This window comes from Mastomys coucha, unplaced genomic scaffold (assembly GCF_008632895.1).
Source record: "Mastomys coucha isolate ucsf_1 unplaced genomic scaffold, UCSF_Mcou_1 pScaffold7, whole genome shotgun sequence".
Taxonomy (NCBI): Eukaryota; Metazoa; Chordata; class Mammalia; order Rodentia; family Muridae; genus Mastomys; species Mastomys coucha.
In genome coordinates this window covers 68759910-68783797 of record NW_022196913.1, presented here as the reverse complement: position 1 = coordinate 68783797, position 23888 = coordinate 68759910, and the positions used below count along the sequence as shown (strand labels likewise).

At 46.3% G+C, this 23888-nt stretch overlaps 1 protein-coding gene across 1 annotated transcript in view; it reads right to left on the bottom strand.

The window, feature by feature from the left end:
• Positions 1-23888, bottom strand: part of Ercc6l2 (ERCC excision repair 6 like 2) — a 202456-nt gene that overhangs the window by 35788 nt on the left and 142780 nt on the right. The window contains exon 19 of the mRNA XM_031359706.1: positions 12855-12968. Within this exon, the coding sequence (XP_031215566.1) occupies positions 12855-12968 (114 nt within the window). The remainder of the gene's footprint in view (positions 1-12854; positions 12969-23888) is intronic.

The window sequence follows — 23888 nt, the reverse complement described above, 5'->3', positions numbered from 1 at the left end:
AGGTTCAGTCCATTATCATCAAGGCAGAAATATGGCAACATTCAGGCAGGCATGGTACAGGAGAAGCTGAGAGTTCTACATCTTCATCTGAAGGCTACTAGCAGAAGACTGGCTCCCAGGTGGCTAGGACAATGGTATTAAAGCCCATACCCACAAGGCCACATGTACTCCAACAAGGCCACACCTTCCAACAGTACCACTCCCTGGACCAAGCATATACAAATTATCACAGATGCTCTCTCTCTCTCTAATCCCAGCTGGCCTTCAACATGCAAAATCCTCCAGCTTCTATGTCCCAAGTGTATGCCACCTCATCTGACTACAAGAGACAACTTCTTGAGGGCCTTTTCAACATCTTGGGGGAAGATAACAAGATATAGAAGGGGTTTTCCTAGACACTTAGAGTGATCCAGATCATCCTTAGTAATACTGTGCTCAGGAGTGAATAATATCTCAGAACCCCAGGGTCCTATGGATGCAGCTAGTATCTATAACACAGCGCAGCCATCTTCCTAAACCCTGGCCAGGCTCTTCTTCATCATATCCCATTAGTTTATGTCAATACAATTCAATCTAATCTCCAGCCAACACCATTTTAGCCCTCCAGGGCTTAATGGCCAGAAGCTGAGAGTTCTGGTTGAATGCTTCCTGTGGGGGATAGAGACAGAGCTCTCTCCAGCCTACGGACAGAGCAAACCTCACGGTCATCCCGCCTGGCCTTCTCTGCAAAGGCGGCACTTCAGAGCCACAGGAGCATTTGAAAGTGTCACTGTTATCCCCCGTGGGTGGATCCAAATTTCGATTTTAGATTACTTTAAAAATTCCCATCCCCACAAGGGAGCCTCGGTGAGTGTCTACTGCAGTTGGCTTCCTTTGGTGACTAATTATTCTGAGGTAATTCACTGCTTTAGAGCTGCTATGTATCTTTCGCACCTCCTGCCCCATCATTTATAAGCACTATGGATGAGAGAGAGGGGTGGGGGGAGAGCAGTAACTTTTATTGGCTGTTGAAATGCATTAGGGTGCATAGACTTTGAACTATGTGGGGGAAGATAGCTGGGCATGTAACCAGAATAACTCGCATCCGTCTCCATCTCAGCTCTCTTAATAAACCTCTACATTGTTTTATGCCCAGGATTTATTGATGACCTGCAGTGGCCCTCTCCCAGGCCTGGCCCACTGGGGTGTTTGTGGGGGAAAGGGCAATGAACAAGGCCCACTCCCTGACCCAAGCTGCCCCATAAATCAGGCCCTGCCTTGGGCTGTGATGGGGAGCCAGATGGTAGCTGTTATTGCAGGAGCTCGACAGGAATCAAGGCCTGTGATCTTCCCTGTTGTTAACAGGCCTGATTTTTTATGGCTGTCAGCGTCCTTGCAATGGCTGAGGGAGGCATGCAGGGAGAGTGCAGGGGCCCCATCGCTCTAGAGCGAGGCTTTTTGCTCCCAAGAGGACAAGCTGTACAGGTCATTCCCTCTTCCTTGCTGACGGGGGTCTTGGCCTCAGACTATGTTTTCTGAAGCGGTTTCTTAGGGTGTGCAAGTGGCAAGGCTATATATAAACAAACATCTCCTAGAAACGAAAATGGTGGCAAACTTCCTTTGCTGATGGTCCATAGACCCTTAACATCATGACCCTACCTGAGAGAGGACGGCTGAAACTCAGAGGTAGGTGTTGCTGCTTAGAATGCAGTCCCTAACACTGTGGATGCTGAAATAAAAGAAATTACTAAAAACTACTTGGAGGACACAACGTTTGGATTCTTGCGTTTTCAGACCGGATAGATGGAAAGTTTAGGAAGGATAAGGAGGGAGAATGGAGGTGACAGGAGGAAAAACAGAGCTTCTGAGACCCAGAGAGAAACTCCAGTCAGCTCGGAGGTATCTGATTAGGGGTATTAGCTGCCGAGATCCGGTCATTAAGGTGGGGTAGACCACAGCGGGCGTAGTGACCTGGACACCAGCGTGGAGGTAAACAGTTTATTAAGTCCTTGTGTGGTCCAGAGGCCTGTTTCCAACAGGCACAACCTCCCAGCAAGAACAGAACTGGCCCAGGGCAGGGTTGTGTGGCCAACACCAAACAGCCTACCAACACTTGAAGCAGATAGTAACAGACTCCCAGCTGCAGCCAAGTGGTTCACAGGGCAAGAGAGCAAAGCTATTTATTTATTTCTGTAGGGCTTGAAGCTAGCCTTGGATAGGGAGGCTGAGCTTACAGATAAAGCAGACATTCCCAGGAAATCACATCTAGAGAGTTCCAGGGGTAGGGGGGCATCCAAGTTCTTAGAAACCTTTTAGGCACGCTTGGACCACCTCTTCCCTCTGCAATCATGTGCTGCAGACAGAATGAACCTGCAGCCCGTGTGTCCAGTTTCAACCTTGTGAGCTGGGGTCAGGCAGGACGTGTGTTGGTTTCTGGCAATCCACAATTCTCATTGTTTCTAGACAGTTTGTCCATGTGGAAAAGAAAATGACCAAGGTAGCTTAAAGAACAATCTACTGTTCATAGGCCCCACCCTCTACCCCCAGTTCACAGAGAGAACTGTAATATCAACACTGGAAGGTAGAGGCAGGAAGATCACAAGTCCAAGGTCATTCATGGTTACATAGTGAGTTTGAGGACAGTCTGTGGCTACACATGACACCACATCGTCCAAAAAAATCAAGACAAATCAAAGGGGCAATGAGTGATGAGATGGCTCACTGGGTAAAAAGTGCCTGTCTTCAAACATGGCAAGCCAAGCTTGATCCTTAGGACCTCATGGGAGGGAGGGCCGTCTACTTCAAGTTATGTTCTGACCTTAGCTTGCATGCTTGCTCTGTCTCTCTCTGTCTGTCTCTCTCTGTCTGTCTCTGTCTCTCTCTCTCTCTCTCTCTCTCACACACACACACACACACACACACACACAGAGAGAGAGAGAGAGAGAGAGAGAGAGAGAGAGAAAGAGAGAGAGAGAGAAAGAGAGAGAAACTAGATTTAATAAATAAGAATGGGCCAGGCAGTGGTGGCACACGCCTTTAATCCCAGCACTTGGGAAGCAGAGGCAGGTGGATTTCTGAGTTCGAGGCCAGCCTGGTCTACAGAGTGAGCTCCAGGACAGCCAAGGCTACACAGAGAAACCCTGTCTCGAAAAACCAAAAAAAAAAAAAAAAAAAAGAATGGAAGTACCTGACTGTCTCTGGGCTGTCTGTTACTCTCTCCGACTCTTATTTCTTTGACATAGAAAGGGGATAACTTGCAAAACTACCTGGAAACATTGTTGAAAACATTAATTAACATTGACACCCACTGGGCTTGTCACAGTGCCTGGAATGTGGCTATGGCCTCTACTTTATAAAAGTGAACCTATTATTTTGATCACTAATATTTGGCTGGACTAATGTGCAACTTAATTTCTGTTCCTTTAACTCAGTTTATAACATGATCCCAGAGTGATGGAGGCACCAATGACAAACAGCCAAATTAAATCACCTGCTCTATGCCTATACACAGGCTTCTCATGGCCAACCTGTGAATAAAAAGAGGCTCAAGGAACTTTCTAGTAACCTTGTAGGTCAGCATGCATGAACTTGGACTTGAGCCTAAGAGGTCTGAGCTCAGAGCCAGACGAAGGGCTTGTCTATGCTACTGGCCATGGCAGACCCTATCAGTCATGTCTGGTGAACTTTAAGGGCATAAAAGGGCAGTAAAGTCACATTTTTGGATTTTTTCGCAGATACTTACAGTCAGGGATGCCCTGGGTATTCTCCCTAGTAGATGAAACAGCTCTGGCTAATATCTTGGTAGTACTAGCCAAGAAAAGCCTTGGTGTCTGATGGAATCTGGGAGGAGAAATGGAGGAGACATGTCTAGCTAGTGAGCCAGAGGCAGGCTTGTCAGGCACTGCTCCAGCATCTGAGTGGAGGTAAATCCCCGCATGGGCTAGGACTCATTCGCCTTGACATTGCCTTCCAGACTCACGGCATCTAGCAGAGTTCTCCTTTACCAGGCAATTATTTCCATGATTAGAAAGCTGGTGCTGGAGAATACGGGTGCTGAGCTCCGAGCAAACTGCCAAGGGAGGACACTGGCAGCTGGAGGAGAGAGAAGGTTCTAAAACGTCAGGAAGAGAAGAGTCAGGGAAGGGGAGTGATATCAAAGAATAAGATTATCATGCGTATTCAGGAAAGGACAGGTCCCAGATGGGGATTCTCAATCTTGTTCTCAAAACCAGACAAGAGAGAGGAAACGATGTGAAATTCCACTCCACCATGAGTGGTGCAGCAGAGGGTGTCAGGGATGAGATGCCCTGTTAGGTTGAGTGGCTGCCAGTGGTTTTCCAATTCAGATTACATGTCCATCAACCCTACAACCGAATCGGCTACCAGGACCTTCACTGCTCAACACAGAGCTGCCTGTGTGACCCAGAATAAAGTATTTCTGAGTGGTTTCCAAACCAGCTAAGTGTAGTCTCATCCTTTTCCTCGAACTTCTTTCTACCTCTATAACTCCTTCCCTCCTCCCTTTCTCTTCTTCCTCTCCCTCCCTCCCCTCCCTTCGTCCTCTTCCTCCTCTCCCTCCCTCCCCTCCCTTCGTCCTCTTCCTCCTCTCCCTCCCTCCCCTCCCTTCGTCCTCTTCCTCCTCTCCCTCCCTCCCCTCCCTTCGTCCTCTTCCTCCTCTCCCTCCCTCCCCTCCCTTCATCCTCTCCCTTCTTCCACTCCCCCTCCCTTCCTCCCTTCTTTCCTTCTCTCTTACTACTTAACTTTCTGCCTATTCGAATTATTTCAACCCTGCAGGAAACAAAGCTACAGCAGAGGCCAAGAAGCTTTTCAGGTGACCTCATACCCAGTCAGTTCACTGCAGTCAACAGCCTGCAGTGCGCAGCAAGAAGGGACGGAGGTAAGGCTCTGCACAAGGAGGCTAAGTCATTGCTGTTCCTACTGAGTCCCTTCTGCACTTCAACACGAGCTGCCTGTCCTCACGGCTTATGAATATCTGAGCAGAACTGAGTTTAGACTCATGTTTGCTTCCATAGACAGGAGGCTGTGGATTTCCATTCCATGATGTCTCTTAGACCTGGCTTGTAAACCCTGATGAGTATTGCTGCTATGATTATCACTTACAGTACATTATGCTGGGTTGAGGCTTGGGATATGTTAATATTTCAGCTACTGTATGCTTTAAATAGCAGGGAAAGTCTAATAGAGGATCCAAGGTCGCATAGTGGATAAATGGGAAGCATTCCAATGAGTTCTCCTTTCCTTTGTCAGTTGCCTTACAGATCCAGAGAGTCAGCAACTCTGGTCTTAGAAATGGTCCATGAAGTGGGTGTGGGCAGAAGCCTCAGGAAAAGGAGACACCTAACCACAAAAAGGGATTTAAGGGCAATCGAACTAATGAGACCCCAGGGCAGAGAAGAGTGAGGAAACTACAGAATGATCTGTAAAGGCTCATCTCAGCCTTCCTGCATTGTCTGAGCATTCTGTTCAGTCTTGGTCCCTTCTGCTCCATCCCTCTTATCTTGTCCCTCCTTCCTTTTCCCTCCTCCCTCTTTCCTCCCTTCCTCCTCCTTCTTCCTTCCTCCCTCCCTTTTCCCTCTTCCTTCCTCCCTCTTTCCTCCCTCCTTCCTTTGTCCTCCTCCTCCTCCCCTTCTTCCTCCTTTCTTCCTCCATTCACTCATTCATTCTCTGATTCATTCAGGCAGCTCTCCCTCCTTTTCTCCCGTTCAGGAGAGATGTAGTTGACAGCACACTGAAGAACAAAGGCAACAGCGTGAACGTCATCGTGAACTAGGGAACCACGTGATCATGCAGCTAGCAGACAAACTGGCAGCAGAGTGTCATTTTCTCAGTTCAGTAACCTAACCCTAAGTGACCTACTTCATAGCTTTTAGCTCTCCTCAGTGAATGTGTGCACATTTTTTAGTGTATATATTTATGGAGCATATGATGCTTTGACATATGCACTCAGGGTGGAATGGGCCTTTGCCATCAGTTTGTAGTTTTAAATGTTTTCTTTAAAATGGGATAGACTGAAGCACCTGGTTTTGTTTTGTTTTTGTTTTCAAATATCTCATTGTGGACGGCATAATGGTGGGAATAGGCAAAGAAGAGAGGCGTTGCTCAGTGTGAAAAGGTGACAGGATGGTAACAGAAATGCAAAGGAGAATGGCTCTATAAATGGGGAGGGAGAGGAGGGGAAGCCATGGGACATGGGAAGGAAGCGTGCCTGGCTCCCAGAGCAGCCCAGGCCACTGGCAGCAGCAGGTCTAATCCTTTACCAACATGCTCTGTGTGGCCTCCACCTTCTCATTTGTGACTTTCTGCCTTAACTACCATCCACTACACACACACACACACACACACACACACACGCACACGCATGCACACACACACACACACACACACACACACCCCTTCTCGATCAGATGCTCACTTAGCAAAATATAGTAGAAGCTTCACTCCTGAGGCCTATGAGCTCTCCAAGCCATGGGTTCCTTGACCAGATTCACAGTACCAGGTATGTATTTATTCCTGTATAGCACACCTTAAATCCACATAGAAGGCAGTTAATCACCTGCATGACATCCAGGGCAGTGCTGCACTCAGAGCCATGATTATAGTTCATGGGTTCACATCACAGATGGATGAACCACTAGACGGTTGCCCACACAGTACCTCCCACACTAGGAAAGCTACCAGAATGGAGGATGCTTTTTGGTCAGTACCAGTTTGATCTCTCCATGCCCGGTGACCACGTTTGTGATATCTTCAGCAATGGGTTCTTACCATCAAGTTCTGGTGAGTAAACAAGAACAGTAGTAATAATATTACTCTACAGGCCTCCAGGACATCCCGACCAACAACTCATCAGGGAAGGCGTTGCACACTTGTCATTGAGGTTTGTATTTGGCAACCTATGGCTTCTTGGAGGAGCATTATCTCTGGTGTAGGATAACTCCAATTAAACTCACATGTATATGAAGTTTATAACATTGTAGGTTTTCACATGGCTTTTCAAATATCCTTAATGTTAGCTGTCTTCTGCCTTATTCACTGAGGCAAGCTCTCTCAGCAGATCCAGACTCACTAGCCAGGGCTGCACATGCACCTAGCGTTTACATGGGTTCTAACATCTAAACTCTGGTCCTCATGCTTGTACAGTGAGTACTTTAACCACGGAGCCCAGTCTCCAGCCCTCAACCTTCTACGTACTTCATGAAGAACTAGGAGAGAGGAGCTGAAAATATCAAAACATGAAGAAGTAATAAAGAGATGAGAGAGCTGGCACAATGCTGAAACACTGTGCCATACCCCACAAATACACATGGTCATTATACTGGATTACAATAAACATGCCACCAGAAAAGAAAATCTGTCACCTAAGCTAGTTCTCAATGCTTGTTGGAGCCTGTGATATAGAGATCTGTGTATTTGTCAAACCCCTGAAGAAACGGAAATTTTGGCCTCAGAAGGTTCCAAGGCAGTGACCTTGTTATTGTTCCTAGGGTAAGCTATTTTAATATTTCTCAGTATGTCAGCACTGAGCGCTTCCCCCTAATCCCACGTGTAAAATCTATCTGAAAAGGCCGCATAGAAACCCAAAGAACACAGCAACAAAAGAACCCAGCCACAAGGGGACGTTTACATAGTCTCTTGAATAGCTGAGTTCCAGGGGGCCACAGCAGCAAATGCAACAATTCATGTGCAACCAATCCTGAAATGTTCCTTGCAGGAGGTGAGTTTTGAGTCACATTTTAAAGGCGGTGAGAGCCATTCACTGAAACTAGGAAACTGGGGGAAAAATGATCTTGCCAAAACCACGAATCTTAAAGCAAGGCAGACCCAACTTTTTCCTTCTGCCCTGGGGGAATAAATTATCTCTGAGATAGATGAGGGGCAGGGAGGAGGGTGTGAGATCAGGTAGGGAGAAGTGGGTGGAGAGTTGCTCAAAGGAGCAGCTTGGATTGTGTTCTGAAGCAGTACTGATGGGAGAGCTTAGTCTCTGAGCAGTCATAACCAGGGCCATAGTCATGGAAGACTGACAGGCTGCCGAAAGCTGGAGTCTCTTAGATGAGCAGAGACAGCGGCTGGGAAGGTTGAGGGAGAGAGCGAGGCCACTGGGGAAGAGAATGAACCGTGTGGGCTGCACATGGGAAGCAGTGCTAAGGGGTCCTTCCAGATCTACTAAGGTGAAACACTGTGACATCAGTAAGACGTCAGGCAGTAAAGGAAATGCCTGCTGCCAAGCCTGATTTCTATTCCCTGGACCCATGTGGTGGAAGGAGAGAACTGATTTGCACACATGTGCCTTGTGTATCATCTACACACACAAACACACATACACACACCTCATACACACACACAACTCATACACACACACGTACACACACATACACGTATACACACATACACACACATACACATACACAGACACCACACACATGTACACACACATATACACACATACACACACACCTCACACACCACGTACACACACATACATACACACACACACACACACAGACACCACACATGCATGCACACACTCCACATGCAAGCAGAGAATTGGCTTGTAGTATTCAGTTTTAATACCTGCAAAAACTATTCTCATTTCATTGCCCAGAACATATCAAATAGCTGTACCCATCTTGACATGTGTTAAGGGAGGGATCCAGAGACTTAGTAAACATATGAAAGCATGCTATACCCAGGAGTGCTGCATACATGGCTGCCTGGGATCTTCTGTGGGGTCCTGGTATTTGCAGGCTGTAGATCCTACAGGATGCTTGTGTGTATTCACAGACTTCACACTTCTGAGACACTTTCTGACCATCTCTTTTAACTTTAATTTCTTAAGACACACTTCAAAATCTAGACTTTAACACTTGTGATGATCATTAAAACACTTTTAATGGTCAACTTTGCTTAGCATAGAACTGTCTGGGAAGAGAGTGTCAGTGAGGATTGTTTACCTGGCATACCTGTGGCTATCTCTGTGGAAGATGTTTCCACGTCTTAGTAAGGTTAATTGAAGTGGGAAGACTCAGCCGGCTGCGAGTGGCACCATACCCTTGGCAAGGGGCACTGAACTGTACAAGAATAAAGAAACAGAACTTAGTGCCAGCAAGTGAGTAAGCCTGAACACACTCCTTTCACTGTGGTGTGGTGGGCCTAGCTGTTTGAGGTTCCTGCCTTGACTTACCCACACCAATGGACTTGTGAGCTGAAACAAACCCCTTTCTTTTCTTAGGATGCTTTTTGTGTCAGTGTATTTTATGATGCAACAGAAATGAAACTAGAACAACACTGTAGACTTTGTCCAGCTTAAAGGGAATTGTCATCTGAATAAATGTTAACATCTGTGCATCGAAACACAAATAACTGAAGAAGGCTTGGTTTAGGTTCTGACGAGTCACCTGTGCGGGATGAAGAGCCTAGATCACTCTCTGGAAGATAGAGATGCCAAATTGAGAGGCTGGCATGGCTAAGTGAAGAAGGCCTAGCGAGAGTATACCTTGAATAGAAGCATGTTTATGCTGCATTCTGCATGGGCAGGCCCATAGCCAAGGGCATAGTAGATACCTGGAAGAGGATGGCTCCATGTACAGAAGGATCCCTTTGTTGGCAAATAGCACCCCTGGGTAAATGGACTGTGCAGAGGTCTTTTGGCCTCTCTGTATTTAGCGTTAGGTCATTTGGAGCAGTGAATATCTGTTTTCTTTCTGTTTATGTGCTCCAAGATCATGGAGATAACATGTCCTTTGTAGGTTAAAATATAAGATTGCAACTGTGGTATGCAATGTAAGAGGTTGTTCATCTTCCTGTCAAAAACACATTAAGCAGGGGCTGGGGAGATGACTCAATCAGTAAAGTGCTTGCTGTACAAGCATGGGACCCAAGTTCAAATCTCTGAAACGCACTGAAGGGCACACAACACTAGTGTAAATCTACAATCCCAGGGCTCTAAGGAGAAGTGGGAGGTAAAGCTAGGGGATTGCTTGCGGCTCTTGGGTCAGTTAGCCTTGTGACTGTGATAACAAACAGCAAGGGAACATGCCTCAAAACAAAGTGGAAGGCCATGAGAGATGCTCAAGTTGTCTCTCTGACTATGGCATGCACATTGTGGCATGTACGTTCCTTCATTTACACACAGAAATACCCACACACATATGGAGAGTTAAAAAACAAAAAGAAGGTGAATGGCTTCTGAAGACAGTAGGCAAGGTTGACCTCTGGTCTTCATACACAGCCCACCCCCCATGTGGATACATCCTAGATGAATTGTGTGCTCTGAATAAAAATGCCCCCAGAGGCCACATTTGAATGTCTGGTCCTTAATTAGTGGACCTGTTTGGGAAGAAACAGGAGATATGGACTTGTTGGAGGAGGTGTGTTGCTGGGAGGTAGGCTTTGAGATTTCATAAGCCCATACCAGGTCCAGTGTCTGTCTTTCTCTTGGCCTACAACTTGTGGACATGATGTGAATTCTCAGCTACTTCTCTAGTGTCATCCTGCCTGTGTTCTGCCACATTTCCTGATACGATGATCACGGACTAACCTTATGAAACAAAGCTAGTCTCCAATCAAACACTTTCTTCTATAAGTTGCCTTGGTCATAGGGTTTCATCACAGTAATAGTATTTAAGGCATGCACATGTACACATACACCAAATACCTCTGACTAGCCATTGTTGCAGGCACTTGAGATAGTGTGTTGGACAAGGCAGATGCTGAGATAAGCTATTTAGACTCTGTGATGAAAGCTACCGGGGATGCTACTGGCAGATGTCTTTCATCTCTCTCCCCTTTGGAGACATCTGAACTGCAGAGAGCTATAACTTCCAAGATTATGTCCCCTCTAAACAACATCCCACCTTCAGTGCCGTTTCAATGAGGGATACAAAGACAGCCTGTATTCATGGGTGTAGGACAATTACAGAGAGGCCCCATTTTTAGATGCACCCCCCCCCCCCCCAGGACACTGATGCTTCTGATTGATTGATTGGTGCAGGGATCAAACTCAGGGCCTTGCACTTGTCAGGTACCTTTGCAAAGATACCAAAGCGGGCTTTCTGAGGTTCAGAGAAAGGTAGCCCAATCAGGATTTTACAAAATGCCAGTGCACAACTTGAACAATCAAAACCCCCATGTGACTTCCCTGCTGGTGTTGTGGACTAAGGAAGTTGACTGCTCAGAAAGAGGGAGTGAGCAGGGCAGGAGGAGAGACGAGCAGCAGGCAGCCTCTGCTCTGACGAGGGATTCTGGAATTCAAACTGTTCTTAAAATCAGTGGCTAGTCACACAAATCCTATGAGGGATCAAGCAAAACCACTCATGTAAAAAATCAACCCTTGAACTTTCCTGGCCATCCCCATATGTTCTCTCATCACCCCTCAACATGGGTTTTCATATAGCAGCAGAGTGTGCCACACTCCATCCTGTGCCATACACACACACACACACACACACACACAGACACACATACACACAGAGACACACACACACACAGAGACACACACACAGAGACACACATACACACAAGGAGACACACACACACATACATACATACATACATACATACACACACACATGCATGTACACACAACAAGCAGAACTCATTATGAGTTATCTAACACAGCTGGAGAAGCCTGGGATTCCACAGTCAGCTCTGTGCCTCCAAACACTTTGCTGTATGTCTTGTATCAGAGAGAAGCTATACTCAGCTGCCAGTACAGAGACCCAGTAAAAATCACTTAAACAAGATAAAGATTTGTTTATCTCCTGAATAAGGGAAACCAGATGTAAGAACAGAAAGATAGAAGGAGCTTGGATCCAAACAATTACAAACTCATCATAAAAATCCTGGAGTCTTCCCATCTGGCGAGGAGGAGGCAGGAGAAAGGGAAGGGGGAATGCCCAGAGTGTTTTTAACCTTTTAAGGATCTTTCCCATAAACCTTAGCAACAACTTAGGCTCAGATTTCACTGGCCGTAACTTGGTTAAGTGTCTCCTCTCCACTCTGGTCCTATAGGCACATCATGATTTGTAATTAAAGTAATGATCAATTTTTGTATTTTTATGACTGAATATATATGTTCTAGATAGAATATATGTTCTAGATAGAAAATGTCCCCCAAAAGCTTATGTTAAAGGCTTGGTCTCCAGCTGGTGGCTCTGTTAAGAGATGATTTGATTATGAAGACATTCCTAGATTAAGGCATTGATGAGCTTGTAGCTGACACTGGGCTCTCAGGAACTGGAGTGTGTAAGTGGGAGGATATGGGTCACTGAGGTAATGCCTTTGAAGGGTATATATTATTCACCGCCTTTTAAAATGTTTATTTGAATTATTTGTAATTATGTGTGTTTGTGAGTGTGTGTATGGGTACATGATTGCGGATTACCCTTGGAGGCTAAAGGCCTCCTGTAGTTGGAGATTCCCTGTAGTTGGAGATGCAAGATTGTGAGATCTCTATGTGGGTACTGCTAACTTGGTCATCAGCAAGAATGATACATGTTCTCAACTGTTGGGGCATCTCTCCAACTCCTACTCAAGAGTTTTTCTTTCTATCACCCTACTAAGTATCCTGGCCACCATGAGATGGGCAGCCTTCTACTGCCACAATCATCTTGCTTCAACATGCACAATCATGTTTCTGCCTTGTCTCAGACCTCAAAGCGATAGAAGAAGCCAGACATGCCTGCCCCCAAAACTCTGAAAGCACAAGCCAAGATAAACCCTTTGTCCTCAGGTGGTTCTTTCCAAATAAGTTTTTCTCTTCTTAGAAGGTTGTTGGGTTTTCTTAGAGTTTGGATCAGCCTTTGTTTTTGTATTGTCTATAGTTACTGTAGACAGCCTCTATTTCCTTCTCTTACCTCCATCCTCTGGGTAAGAGACACTCTTCCCATCCTCTGGGTAAGAGACACTCTTTCTCTCTTCTCCACTGGGACCTTTCTTGTAGCAACCACTCTCTTGAATGGAACACTTCTCTGTGGGCAGAGAGAACACATGTAGAACCAGCATGAGGGCTCCTTACTGGCTCAGGGCCCCCTGAGCTCAAAAGTAACCAGTCTCAATAAAGATGCCTTAGCCAACAACCACCATAAGACCTGTAAAAGATCACTAGGCAGAAGAGCATGGAGGTATTCCTCCCTAAAAATTCCTTCTACCCCTTGACCTCCTTCTTTATTCTTTGTGGGTGTAAGACAAGAAACTGAAAAACTGTGGCCTGTGGATGACCCCGATTATCTACACCTAGTTTTCCAAGGTAAGCTCCTGAGAGGTGAGAGATGCTTAACACTATCAAAAAAAAAAAAAAAAAAAAAAAAAAAAAAAAAAAAAAAAAAAAAAAAAAAACCACCTCATTGTGGTCTAAGGATAGAAGACAGAGAATGCTTTCTGAGTTCCAGAGAACCTATTGTGAACTGCGAAGCATGTCGTATTGGCAAGTCTATGGCCTGAGGTGGTCTATCTATGTGGATCCCATGTTTAAAAACTTCCCAAAGTTTTGTGCAGGAAATAGGGTCTCTTCCATTCTGGTTGTGGGGTTTCAGTCCCTACTCAGAGAGCGAGACTGGAATGCAGCCTGGTGTCCAGCCTGTCAGGAGTACAGGGCTCGAGCTTTCTCAAGAAGCAAAGAACTTCTTGAGAATGTGAAAAGGAACCCTTGGGTTAGGTGATGTAGATTGCAAAATCCTTGATTTTCCTATTAGTTATGAAATGTTAGGATTTAAGCCAATTTAAGCCAGACATTGTGACAAGCCTATAATGCCAGTTCTTGAGAGATTGAGGCAGGAGTTCCAGGTCATCCTTGGCTACAGAGAAAGTTTGAGACCAACCTGAACTGTCTGAGACCCTGTCCTAAGAAACAACAACAAAACACCAGAGCAATCCCTACAGCACTTCAAATCTCCCTTTCCTTAAAATGCTAATGCTTTTTCTCACTTAAATACAGTTTGTGCCCCTTTAAAGTAGCTAAGGGCAAAGACCCTCCTTCCTTCCAGCGTCTCAGTTATTAGTTTATTTTATATTTGAAACATTTCTGCATGTGACACAGGGGACTGGGGCAGACATCACCTCACCTCATAGACTCTTTCTGGCTCCACATCACAGGGCTCCTGGGTATTTTTACATTATTATTGGTTGAGGCATATTTAAAATATCTTTCCTCCATAAATGCATGTGTGAATAACTTCCTCGTCTCCCTACGATACCCACTTTATAGGTAGGAAGTAGTCATTGGGCAAATATTTTATGAAGAGGCTCATTACCTCAAAAAGAAAATCGTTTCACCCTTAATACCAGAACCCAGATGAAACACTCCACGCTGCCTCTCTTCTCAGGCTAGGTTTGCCCTTGTCAATCAGGGTACATAGCTGATTTTATTACAATAGCTGAATACGAAGAATCAGAGGGGAAAATAACCAACTAACCTGGTGGTTATACAGTCTCTCAGACCGAGGAACTTGGGGATAGCAACCACTCTGTTTGGAAGTGGCCATCTAAATCTAAAATCCAATTCATAACTTTTATAAGGAAAAGTTGAATGTTTTGGGCTCATTCACTGTTTTTCCAACTAAACATATCTGGTTCCATGCTGGACCGATGGGGACAAAAGAATAAGCAAAGAAAGAGTCCTTTCTGTGTGAACTCTCACGGCTGCACATAGAGATTGGCCCCGAGCCAGCACTTCCACCATCACCTCATGCTTCCAGTGGAATTCCCACCCCCACGATTATCATCTTCAAGAGGGGAACTTTGACCTTCCTAAAAGTTACAGTGCAGAAAGGGGAAGGAAAACGGAAATCCCCCTCCCATTTTGGACTGATAGCGGTAGCCAAGGGAAGCTGGTTAGTGCAGGTTAAGACAAGCTGATTGACAAGCCTGTGGCCCCACAGCACTGTGGGCTGATAGGGCAGGGAGCATGAAAATCTAGAAAAAGAAGTTACATCTGTTTGGGAACTGGGGCTCTTCAAAAGCTCAGTCCTGCCTACCAGATTCAATCTACCTTCCTACAGTTTCTCTTCACCTGAAAACCTGACTATAGTCCCTCTAAAGACTTGCTGCTTCCCGTGAGGCTGGGGATGGCTCAGGGTTGCTTTCCATGGGGCTGGGGAATGGCTAGGCCCCATGAGGCTGGGTGATGGCTCAGGGCTGCTTCCCATGGGGCTGGGGGATGACTCAGCCATTAAGATCAGTTACAGATCTTGCAGAGAATCTAGGTTTGGTGACCAGTCCTGGCCAAGTGGTTAGTAACCATCCGGAACTCTGGTTTCAGGGGATCTGACACCCTCTTCTAGTCACTGTGAGCTCTACATGTATGTGGTGCACACACACATGTGCAAACACTTCGTATACATAAAAACAATACAGCTCTAAAGGAAGAGGATGGGCATAGTGGCACATGCATTTAATCCCAACACTAGGAGGCAGAGGCAGAGATAGGTAGATCTCTATGAGTCTGAAGTAAGCCTCATCTACATAAACAAAGAACAAACAAAAGAGAAAAATTATATGCTGCTTCTGGATAGAAGTGACAACTTGCCCAGCCCTCTCTTTGCTAGTTTCTGTTCAATCTAGTTATTCTGGAATCATTTATAGATGCATGTATATGAGTGTGTGTGCGCGTGTGTGTGTGTGTGTGTGTGTGTGTGTGTGTGTGCGTGCGTGCGTGCACACGTGTGCCTGAGCACTGGTGCATGCACACATTCAAAATTCATATGCATGAATGTAGCTATACAGAGTTTGGTTTTACATATACATGTATGTACAACATATGAATTATGTACGTAAATGTATATGTTCTTATCTCTGTTTATACTTTTTTTATACCAGGAAACTGCAATATCAAGTAAGAAGTTAAAACAAAGAACTGAAGGCTCTAAATGAGTGCAAGGTGTTTTGTGATGTCTATGGGCAGGGTGGGATGTGTGTATGTATGTGTATGTAGCCTCACAACTGTCACATCTCCAAGGCAAGGAAGGTGTTGTATAATGATTCTGTGTATGTGTGTGTGTGTCTGTGTGTGGGAGCCTCATCACAGCAGTTATGTCTCCAAGGAAGGACCAGGGCCATTCTTCGGAAATAAGTCAAGTTATATGCCTCTAGCCACAGGGCCACTGGACCTGATCCAAGCAAGTCTCCATATGGCAGAAAGGATAACCTTTGGGAGGAGAAACCTACCGCAAATCAGACTGCTACCCCCGTACCTTAACATGACAGCTGTGTCCTTGGATGATGGGATGCTGCTGGGGTGTCCTGCAAGTGGGTCTCAATCTTAGAGGCACATTATAATCTCCTGAGGAGCTTCCAAACCACTCCCATAGAATCCTACCTGAGAGATTCTCATCTGATGGCTTGAGCGGGCCCTCGCAATGGGACTGTGCTCATCCCACATACAGTAAGGGCGTTGCTCTAGCTCTTGGTATCTGGAAATGGAAATTATGGAGACAACCTGTCTTCTCATCTCCCAAGAGAAGCAGGACAGGAACGAACACTGTACTTAGATACCCTGCTTGGAGCCCACAGGCTCTGTGTCTGTGTGGACTGTGTCATTGCACATCTGATCCGGAGCCCTGCCCAGACTGTCATAATCCCCTATGATAAAGCTCTAAGGAATGATGATAGAGAGCAGCCTAAATGTTCTGGGGTCCCAGGCCACAGGGTAGGGGGTAGGATCATTTGTGAACACACAAAATCCCAGGGACAGGAGGACTCTGTTTCAGCAAATTGATTTATAAGAAAAATATCAGAAGCAAAAGGCACACATGGGAATATTGTTATTGGAAAGAGCATTTGGGGAAAGAATTTTTATAAATGGAAAGAGCTTCGAGTTCAAGCCATATTTAAAAACATAGCCGCATGGGTGGCAGGAAGGAGGGCAACAGCTGTGTTCAGATATTTCCCTGAAGTGATGAATACCAAGTTCCATTTAGCTGTCTTTCAAGGGACCAAAGGAGTTCCGTGTGGCTCCTGCTTTCCTTTGGAAGTGCTGGGACAGCCCTACTGAGATCTTAGTGAGCCAGCAAGCACGATCAGACATGGTAGCTATGGTCCGTCTTCAGAGACACTGCTGCCCAGGGTGATTTAAGGTCTAGCCCTCTTGGAAATGGAGACAAACTATGAATGAACTGAGAAATTTGCTGGGACACTGGTTCCTGAGGACAGATCTAAGTCTATGGCATTAGGCTGTGTCTTAGTTAGGGTTTTACTGCTGTGAACAGACACCATGACCAAGGCAAGTCTTATAAGGACAACATTTAATTGGGGCTGGCTTACAGGTTCAGAGGTTTCAGTCCATTATCATCAAGGCGGGAGCATTGTAGCATCCAGGCAGGCATGGTGTAGGAGGAGCTGAGAGTTCTACATCTTTATCTGAAGGCTTTTAGTAGAATACTGGCTTCCAGGCAGCTAGGATGAATGTCTTGAAGCCTATGCCCACAGTGACACCTACTTCAACAAGGTCACACCTACTCCAATAGGGCCACACCTTCTAATAGTGCCACTCCTTGGGCCAAGCATATACAAACCATCACAGGCTGAGGGCATAGCTCAGGAGTAGAGCATCTGCTTAGCACGCCCAAGGCCTTGCTTAGGTTGGAGTCTTAGCACTGTGCTCATGCACACACACACACACACACACACACACACACACACACACACACACACATCCATAAATCTTGGGCTCTTGACTCAGTGGCCTTATGGGAACATTTTCCTCCCTTGGCCCACAGTAAAATAAAACGGATGAGTCTGGGGTATTTGGGGAGACATTTATTGAGGAAGAAGAAGGATTTAGAAGTTGAAAGAAGGGAAGGATGGGTAGATGTGATGTGAACACATTGTATTCATGAATGAAATGACCAAAGAATAGATAAGAAGTCAGATAGAAATTTATTTTCTACAGGGAGATGGCTCAGCAGAGAAAAGCACTTTCCTCTCAAGTGTGACAGGCAAGAGTTCAATCCTCAGGGCCCACCGAATCTGTAATCCTAGCACTCCTGCTCAGGGCCCACCGAATCTGTAATCCCAGCACTCCTGCAGAGGTGGCGGTCAGAGAATTAGCTGGAAGCTCAACCATGCTGCAGTGGAAACCAGCGACAGTCTGCCTCGAAACAAGGAAGGACCCGGGAGTCAACTTGTGCAAAGTTGCCCTCTGACCTCCATACATACAAGGTGCATGTGTGCCCTGCCTCCATAGTAAGTAAATTATTATGGATGGATAAACAAACTGGTGGATTTTATTTTATTTTATTTTATTTTTCATTTTTTTTTCTATTGCATTGTCAACATTCAGACATTAACATGGATGCAAGGTTATATGTATTTATCAGCATTTCTCTGTCCACCTCTCCACACTTTTAGCTTATGTCACTCATTAATTTTTGTTTTGTTTTGTTTTGTTTTTCGAGACAGGGTTTCTCTGAGTAGCCCTGGCTGTCCTGGAACTCACTCTGTAGACCAGGCTGGCCTGGAACTCAGAAATCCGCCTGCCTCTGCCTCCCAAGTGCTGGGATTAAAGGCGTGCGCCACCACCGCCTGGCAAACTGGTGGATTTTAAAGGGTAGGCCAAGGTCAAGGCAGAAGAGGGGTTATAGCTACACCCTTCCCAGAAGATGAACATCACAACATCCAATGGCAGAAGAAGAAACATCCCCCAGAATCATTTTGTAACAGAATTAATCTGTGCATGAAGGCAGGACCCTGTGACCTCAACATTCACAAACATCTCCCTGCACGGTGCAAGGGGATTATTTCTAATACCAAATGGGGTGGGGTTGACTGAACATTCAAAGAATTAGCATTCTGCCTTTGTACCCCCTCAATGTGTGTCCTTTTAGTACACAAAAAAGGATGGATCCCTTCCTGGCAGTCCCCAGCAGCCTTAGGTTGTTCCAATATCAATTCAAAAGTCTCAAACCCAGAGTCTCATCTGAATCAGATATTCAAGGGACAGCTTCCATCTGGGCGGACTGTCTTCCTACAGTGAGCACAGGATACAGAGCGCTTTCCAAGGAGGGAAGAAACACGAAAGAGGAGGACCAGATCTCAGGAGGGAGGAGGGGATGCTGCGGGCTCTGAGAGTGACCGAGAGCCTCAGGTGGGCAATAGCTTTAGTGGGTGGGGAGTCCTGGGAAACCAGGAACCACTAACCTCTCCTCAGGTCAGTGACTTCTGGATCCCTTGTCTCATAACTCAAAGAAAAACTGAATTTTACAAACAACAGGGAGAATGAATCTGAGAGAATAATTTCTTAAAGGCTCACAGGTGGGAGTTTCAGACACAGGGAGTTTGCTCTCTGCCTTCTCTGGAAGGTGGACACCCACCCTAAGTCTCAGGACAATAAAGCTGGAGGCACTGCCCTTTCTCCTTCAGATATCTTTTTCTATGTGTGTGTGTGCGCGTGTGCGCACATGTACCTGCGGTAGGCCTGGATTCTTTTCTGATTTAAACATTTGTCTTTGTGCCAATGCCAAGGATACACTGCTGACTGCTGCTGCTCTGATCTCTAACACCTACCTTTAGAAAGGAGGGAATTTGAGAAGAACAATGTAAAAGCTTCATGAAAGGGTCATAATACACCACCCAAGAGCTCACTGTAAGCCCCTACACACACTTCTCTGCTGGGACAAAGCCAATCTTGTCTACCTTGCCCTTCTTTGTGTGTGTGATGATGGTGGCGGTCCTTGTGATGGGGTCTCATGCAGCTCAGGCTGACCTCAAACTCTCTAAGTAGCTGAAGATGACTTTGAACTTCTGATTCTCCTACTTCCATCTTCCAGGTGCTGGGATTACAAGTCTGTGCTACCTCACCCAGTTAATGCAATGCTGGGGATTAAACCCAGAGCTTTGTGCATTCTAAGTACGCACACTACCAGTTGAGCTATATCCCCCCCCCCCACACACACACCCTTCTTTGCTGTCAATAATAGTATGTATTTTCGATAAGCACTGTAAGGGTCAAGGGACAGACTCTGGAATTCACAAACGCACTTGCAGGGTCAGAGAACACAGCATGGCTGGAGCCCTTTCAGCTGTGCTCCATTGGGTTCTGGTGTGTGTCCAGTACATCCCGAGAAGGGGTTTCCATTTGTATTTTCAGTCTTTTGTCTTCACAGTAAGTACATGTAGGTTTTAAAGTGATAACCACACAAGGGCTCTATGTAGTATATAAGACGACCGTCTATCCAAGTATTACCTACATTAATTTAATTTAATTAATTAATTTAGTGACTGTTTAGCAGGGTAGCCCAGGACACTTGTATTAACTACTTCTCTCTTATCTGTGGCAGCTTACAGTTAATATGGCAGGGAAGGCACACCTGAAGGAGCATGAGGTGGCTGGTCGCACTGTGCCAACAGTCAGAAAAGCAGAGAGAAGGACACGGTTATGAAACCGCACCGCTCGAGCCCCGCTGACCCACTGTCTCAGTGAGACTCCGCCTCCTGAAGGTCCTACAGCTTTCCAGAACAGTACCACGAGCTGGAGGGCACTCCATATTTAAACCACAACCATGCAACATCCCTAGCTTCCTGATGCCATGTTATATTATGCTAGTCAGCAGAAGCTGTCTGGTGTGTTTCTGCCTCTCCTTAAGCACAGGAGGTAGAGTCTAGTGGAAGGGAGTTAGGTAACTGGAGGGTCTTTGAAGGGGTATCAGGACCCCTTTGCTTCCTGGACACCACAATATGAGTGGTTTTCTCTATTCCACACTCAGCTCAAAAAACTCCCTCTTCACTAGGGCAAGCAACGCCAGTCAAGTCGCCGTGGACTGAAACCTCTGAACCCAAGACAAACCCTTCCCTCCATGAATCCTTTGCCTTAGGTGTTTTCTCACAGCAACCGAATGCTGAAGCTAACAGGGAGTACAATGGTTAGCTATGGAGGCTGTGCTGGCTTATACTGTCAGTTTGCCAGGCTCTAGAATCACTGTGGAAACACATGAATGGCATGCTTGTGAGGTAGATTGTAATTGGGATTAATTGAGAAAGGAAACCCACTCTAAGGTAGGCAGTGTCGTCCCACAGGCTTGGGTCCTGGACTATACAAAGAGGAGAAGGCAGCCTGGCACCTGTATTCACCTATCTCTTTTCCAGTTTGGGGACAACATGCAAGCAGCTTCGGTGAGCTTCTGTCACCAGCCTACTGCTCTATGATGGACTGTAGGCACAAGCTGCTCACCAGAACAGACCAGAACAAACCTGTCCTCCCGTAAGGTACCATTATCAGGTGTTTGTCACGGCTTAAGAAAACTTAGTGACGCAGGGCTTTGAAGCCAAGCTGTCTGGGTTCGGACATAGGCCGTTACTCTGGTAGATTTGGAGCAGCACTGCAGAGACCCTGCTCCGCCCCCTCTAACCCCTCCCCCCGTGCTGTCTGTTTCTCATCCTGAGCATGCATGGGGCTTTGCTGCTTCTTATAAATCAATACAGCAACTATGATGAGCTGCCATGTGCACAGTGGTGGTGCCCAGGACTGGCTTTCCTTAGAGCAGGTGCCCTCTTTAACTGGCTCTGAGGACACAGGTGGTATTGGTGAGTGATCACATAGAGACCCACAAGGCAAGGGGCCAAGGTGGCCTCTGGCCAACAGTCACTGGGTGCTGAGGCTGTCACTAACGCTACTGCAGGGATAGCCATCTGCTCACAGCAACAGATCCCTTCCTGCTGGTGTCCCAGATGAAACTTCGGCACTAGCTTGACTACTGGCCTGCAGCTCATGAGAGACCCTAAGCTAGATCCTTTAGATCCCAGACCCTCAGCCCATGGGAGATAAGGGCAGAGGGTTGCTTAAGCTGGGAACTGTGTAGCAATCTTTCAGGGAATAATAGATATCTATGTATCTACTCTCAGTATGACCTTGAGAAAGTCATTAAATCAATTTATGCTCTAGTTTCCTCATCTAGAACATGGAAATTAAGCTAACTTTGCAGGTCTGAGTGATCGTGAAGCAAGTTAACTGGAATATGCTTAAAGCTACCCCAGCTAGAGGTAACGTCACACAGAAATGTTGGTTAACGTTTTTAGAGCACCAGCAGATTCTGTGCCCCTTCAGGAACAGCCTTTTCACATCAATAGTTATAATTGCTCCTTCTGCCTGTCCTCTCTGCTGGCAACCCTAAGCTCACACTCTCTCTCTCTCTCTCTCTCTCTCTCTCTCTCTCTCTCTCTCTCTCTCTCACACACACACACACACACACACACACACACACACACACACACACACACACACTAGAATGCCTGGTGAACCTTATTAACCCAGTTAGAGATTTTCTTAAAGCACAAAGCACTTTGCCTGGGAGCATGGCCCAGAACCTTTTCTGACAGTTGGCTACCATCTGTCACACTACGTGGCTCTTTTCTTTCAGCACCATAGAAAGGACAGGTAGCAGTTTTGTTTGGCTGGTATGTGGGAACCCAGGAGCACAGTATGACTGTGGATATCTGTTCCATTCATATTTCTTATAATGCATTCCTGTAGGGGCCAGCAGAGCATCAGAGAACTGTACCATGAAGCAGCTGAGAGAATTCTTTCCAGATCTGAAGAGAGGCTTCCTGTCTCTCAAGGGTCCTTTTGCTGTTCTGCAGCAAGCTCCTAATCTCTCCCCCTTGCATCGGATCAATTTCCACACTTCCTGTCGGTCTCCTTTATGCATCCCTTCTCCTGCATAAGCGCCTCACCTTCAGATCAGTCTTCTGCCAGGGTCCAGCGGGGTGCTCTATGCTGGTTCCTTTTTCTTTACAGCACCTAGTGTGTGTGACCCTTTCTCTTTCCCATCCAACAAGCCCTTTTGGTTTTGTGGCAGGAGAATAAGGCAGGAGGAGGAAGGTATGAAGATTAACGTGTGGGAGAAAGCAATGGTAGAGAAAGGACAGCCAACAACAACGAAGAGCCGTGCATCAGGAGAGAGCGCTTGAGAAGCCTGAGACCTGTGAGTAAGCAAGAATGCCCATAAAGGGTTGAGATTCTAGTGAACCAGACGTCTGAACCTCTGGGCTCTGGCCTACATTCTAGAGAGTGTTTTTCCCTGCCTTAGTAAGCTGTCTATTATGCCACTATCCATGCATCCTTCATCCAGTGAGTTCTTCCTGGACACAAGAACTTGGAAGTCCCAGAATGCACCTTCTAGGCCCTGATCCATGCTTCTGACATTTTCACGTTTCACCTTTGTCTCCTCCTCCCACCTTCCTTGGATCTGGTGGATGTTTCCTGTTGTCCCCCAAAGTCAGCCACCTAGTGAACAGGCATGGCCTCCCTATGCAAAGCTACCAAGGAAAGCTTTGCTGGCTGGCTGACTTACATTGTGCTAGGGATGAGTGACACCACAGCTAAGCAACTAGCTCAGTGAGAGAGTGCTTACCTACCAAGTGGGCTGTGGGTTCCACACCCAACACACACACACACACACACACACACACAAGTATAATATGGTCTAAGTGAGCTGGGATCAAGTTCTGATCCCAGGGACACAATCACAGTTGCAGGATTCCAAATAGACACTGCTGACTACAGAACCATCCTGTTGGTGGTGTCCAATCAGTCATGTGAGAGTGTGCTCCTTCTCCAGTGCCTGACAGGACTGACCCCTCCAAGAAGGAGGCAAGCTCTCACTCCCTGTCAGGATAGCTTTGGACATGGTAAGAGACTGATTCTAACTTTAGCTTCTTTCAAAGCACAGGGCTGAGGATGGAAGAGCTTGGGAAGTAGAACACCAGAGTTCTGCCTTGGCTGTGCAGCCTTTGTGGGAGGTGCTTCTGCCAGGGTGTCCTGCCTGCTTATTGCTGCCACTCCGGAGAAGGCTTGCAAGTTCTGTTTCAGCACAGGAAAGAAAATTATGTTCACTGCTGACTTTGTCACTGGCTTTGTAAATGGCTTTGTGACTGTGGGCAAAAGTCTTCATGGATATAAA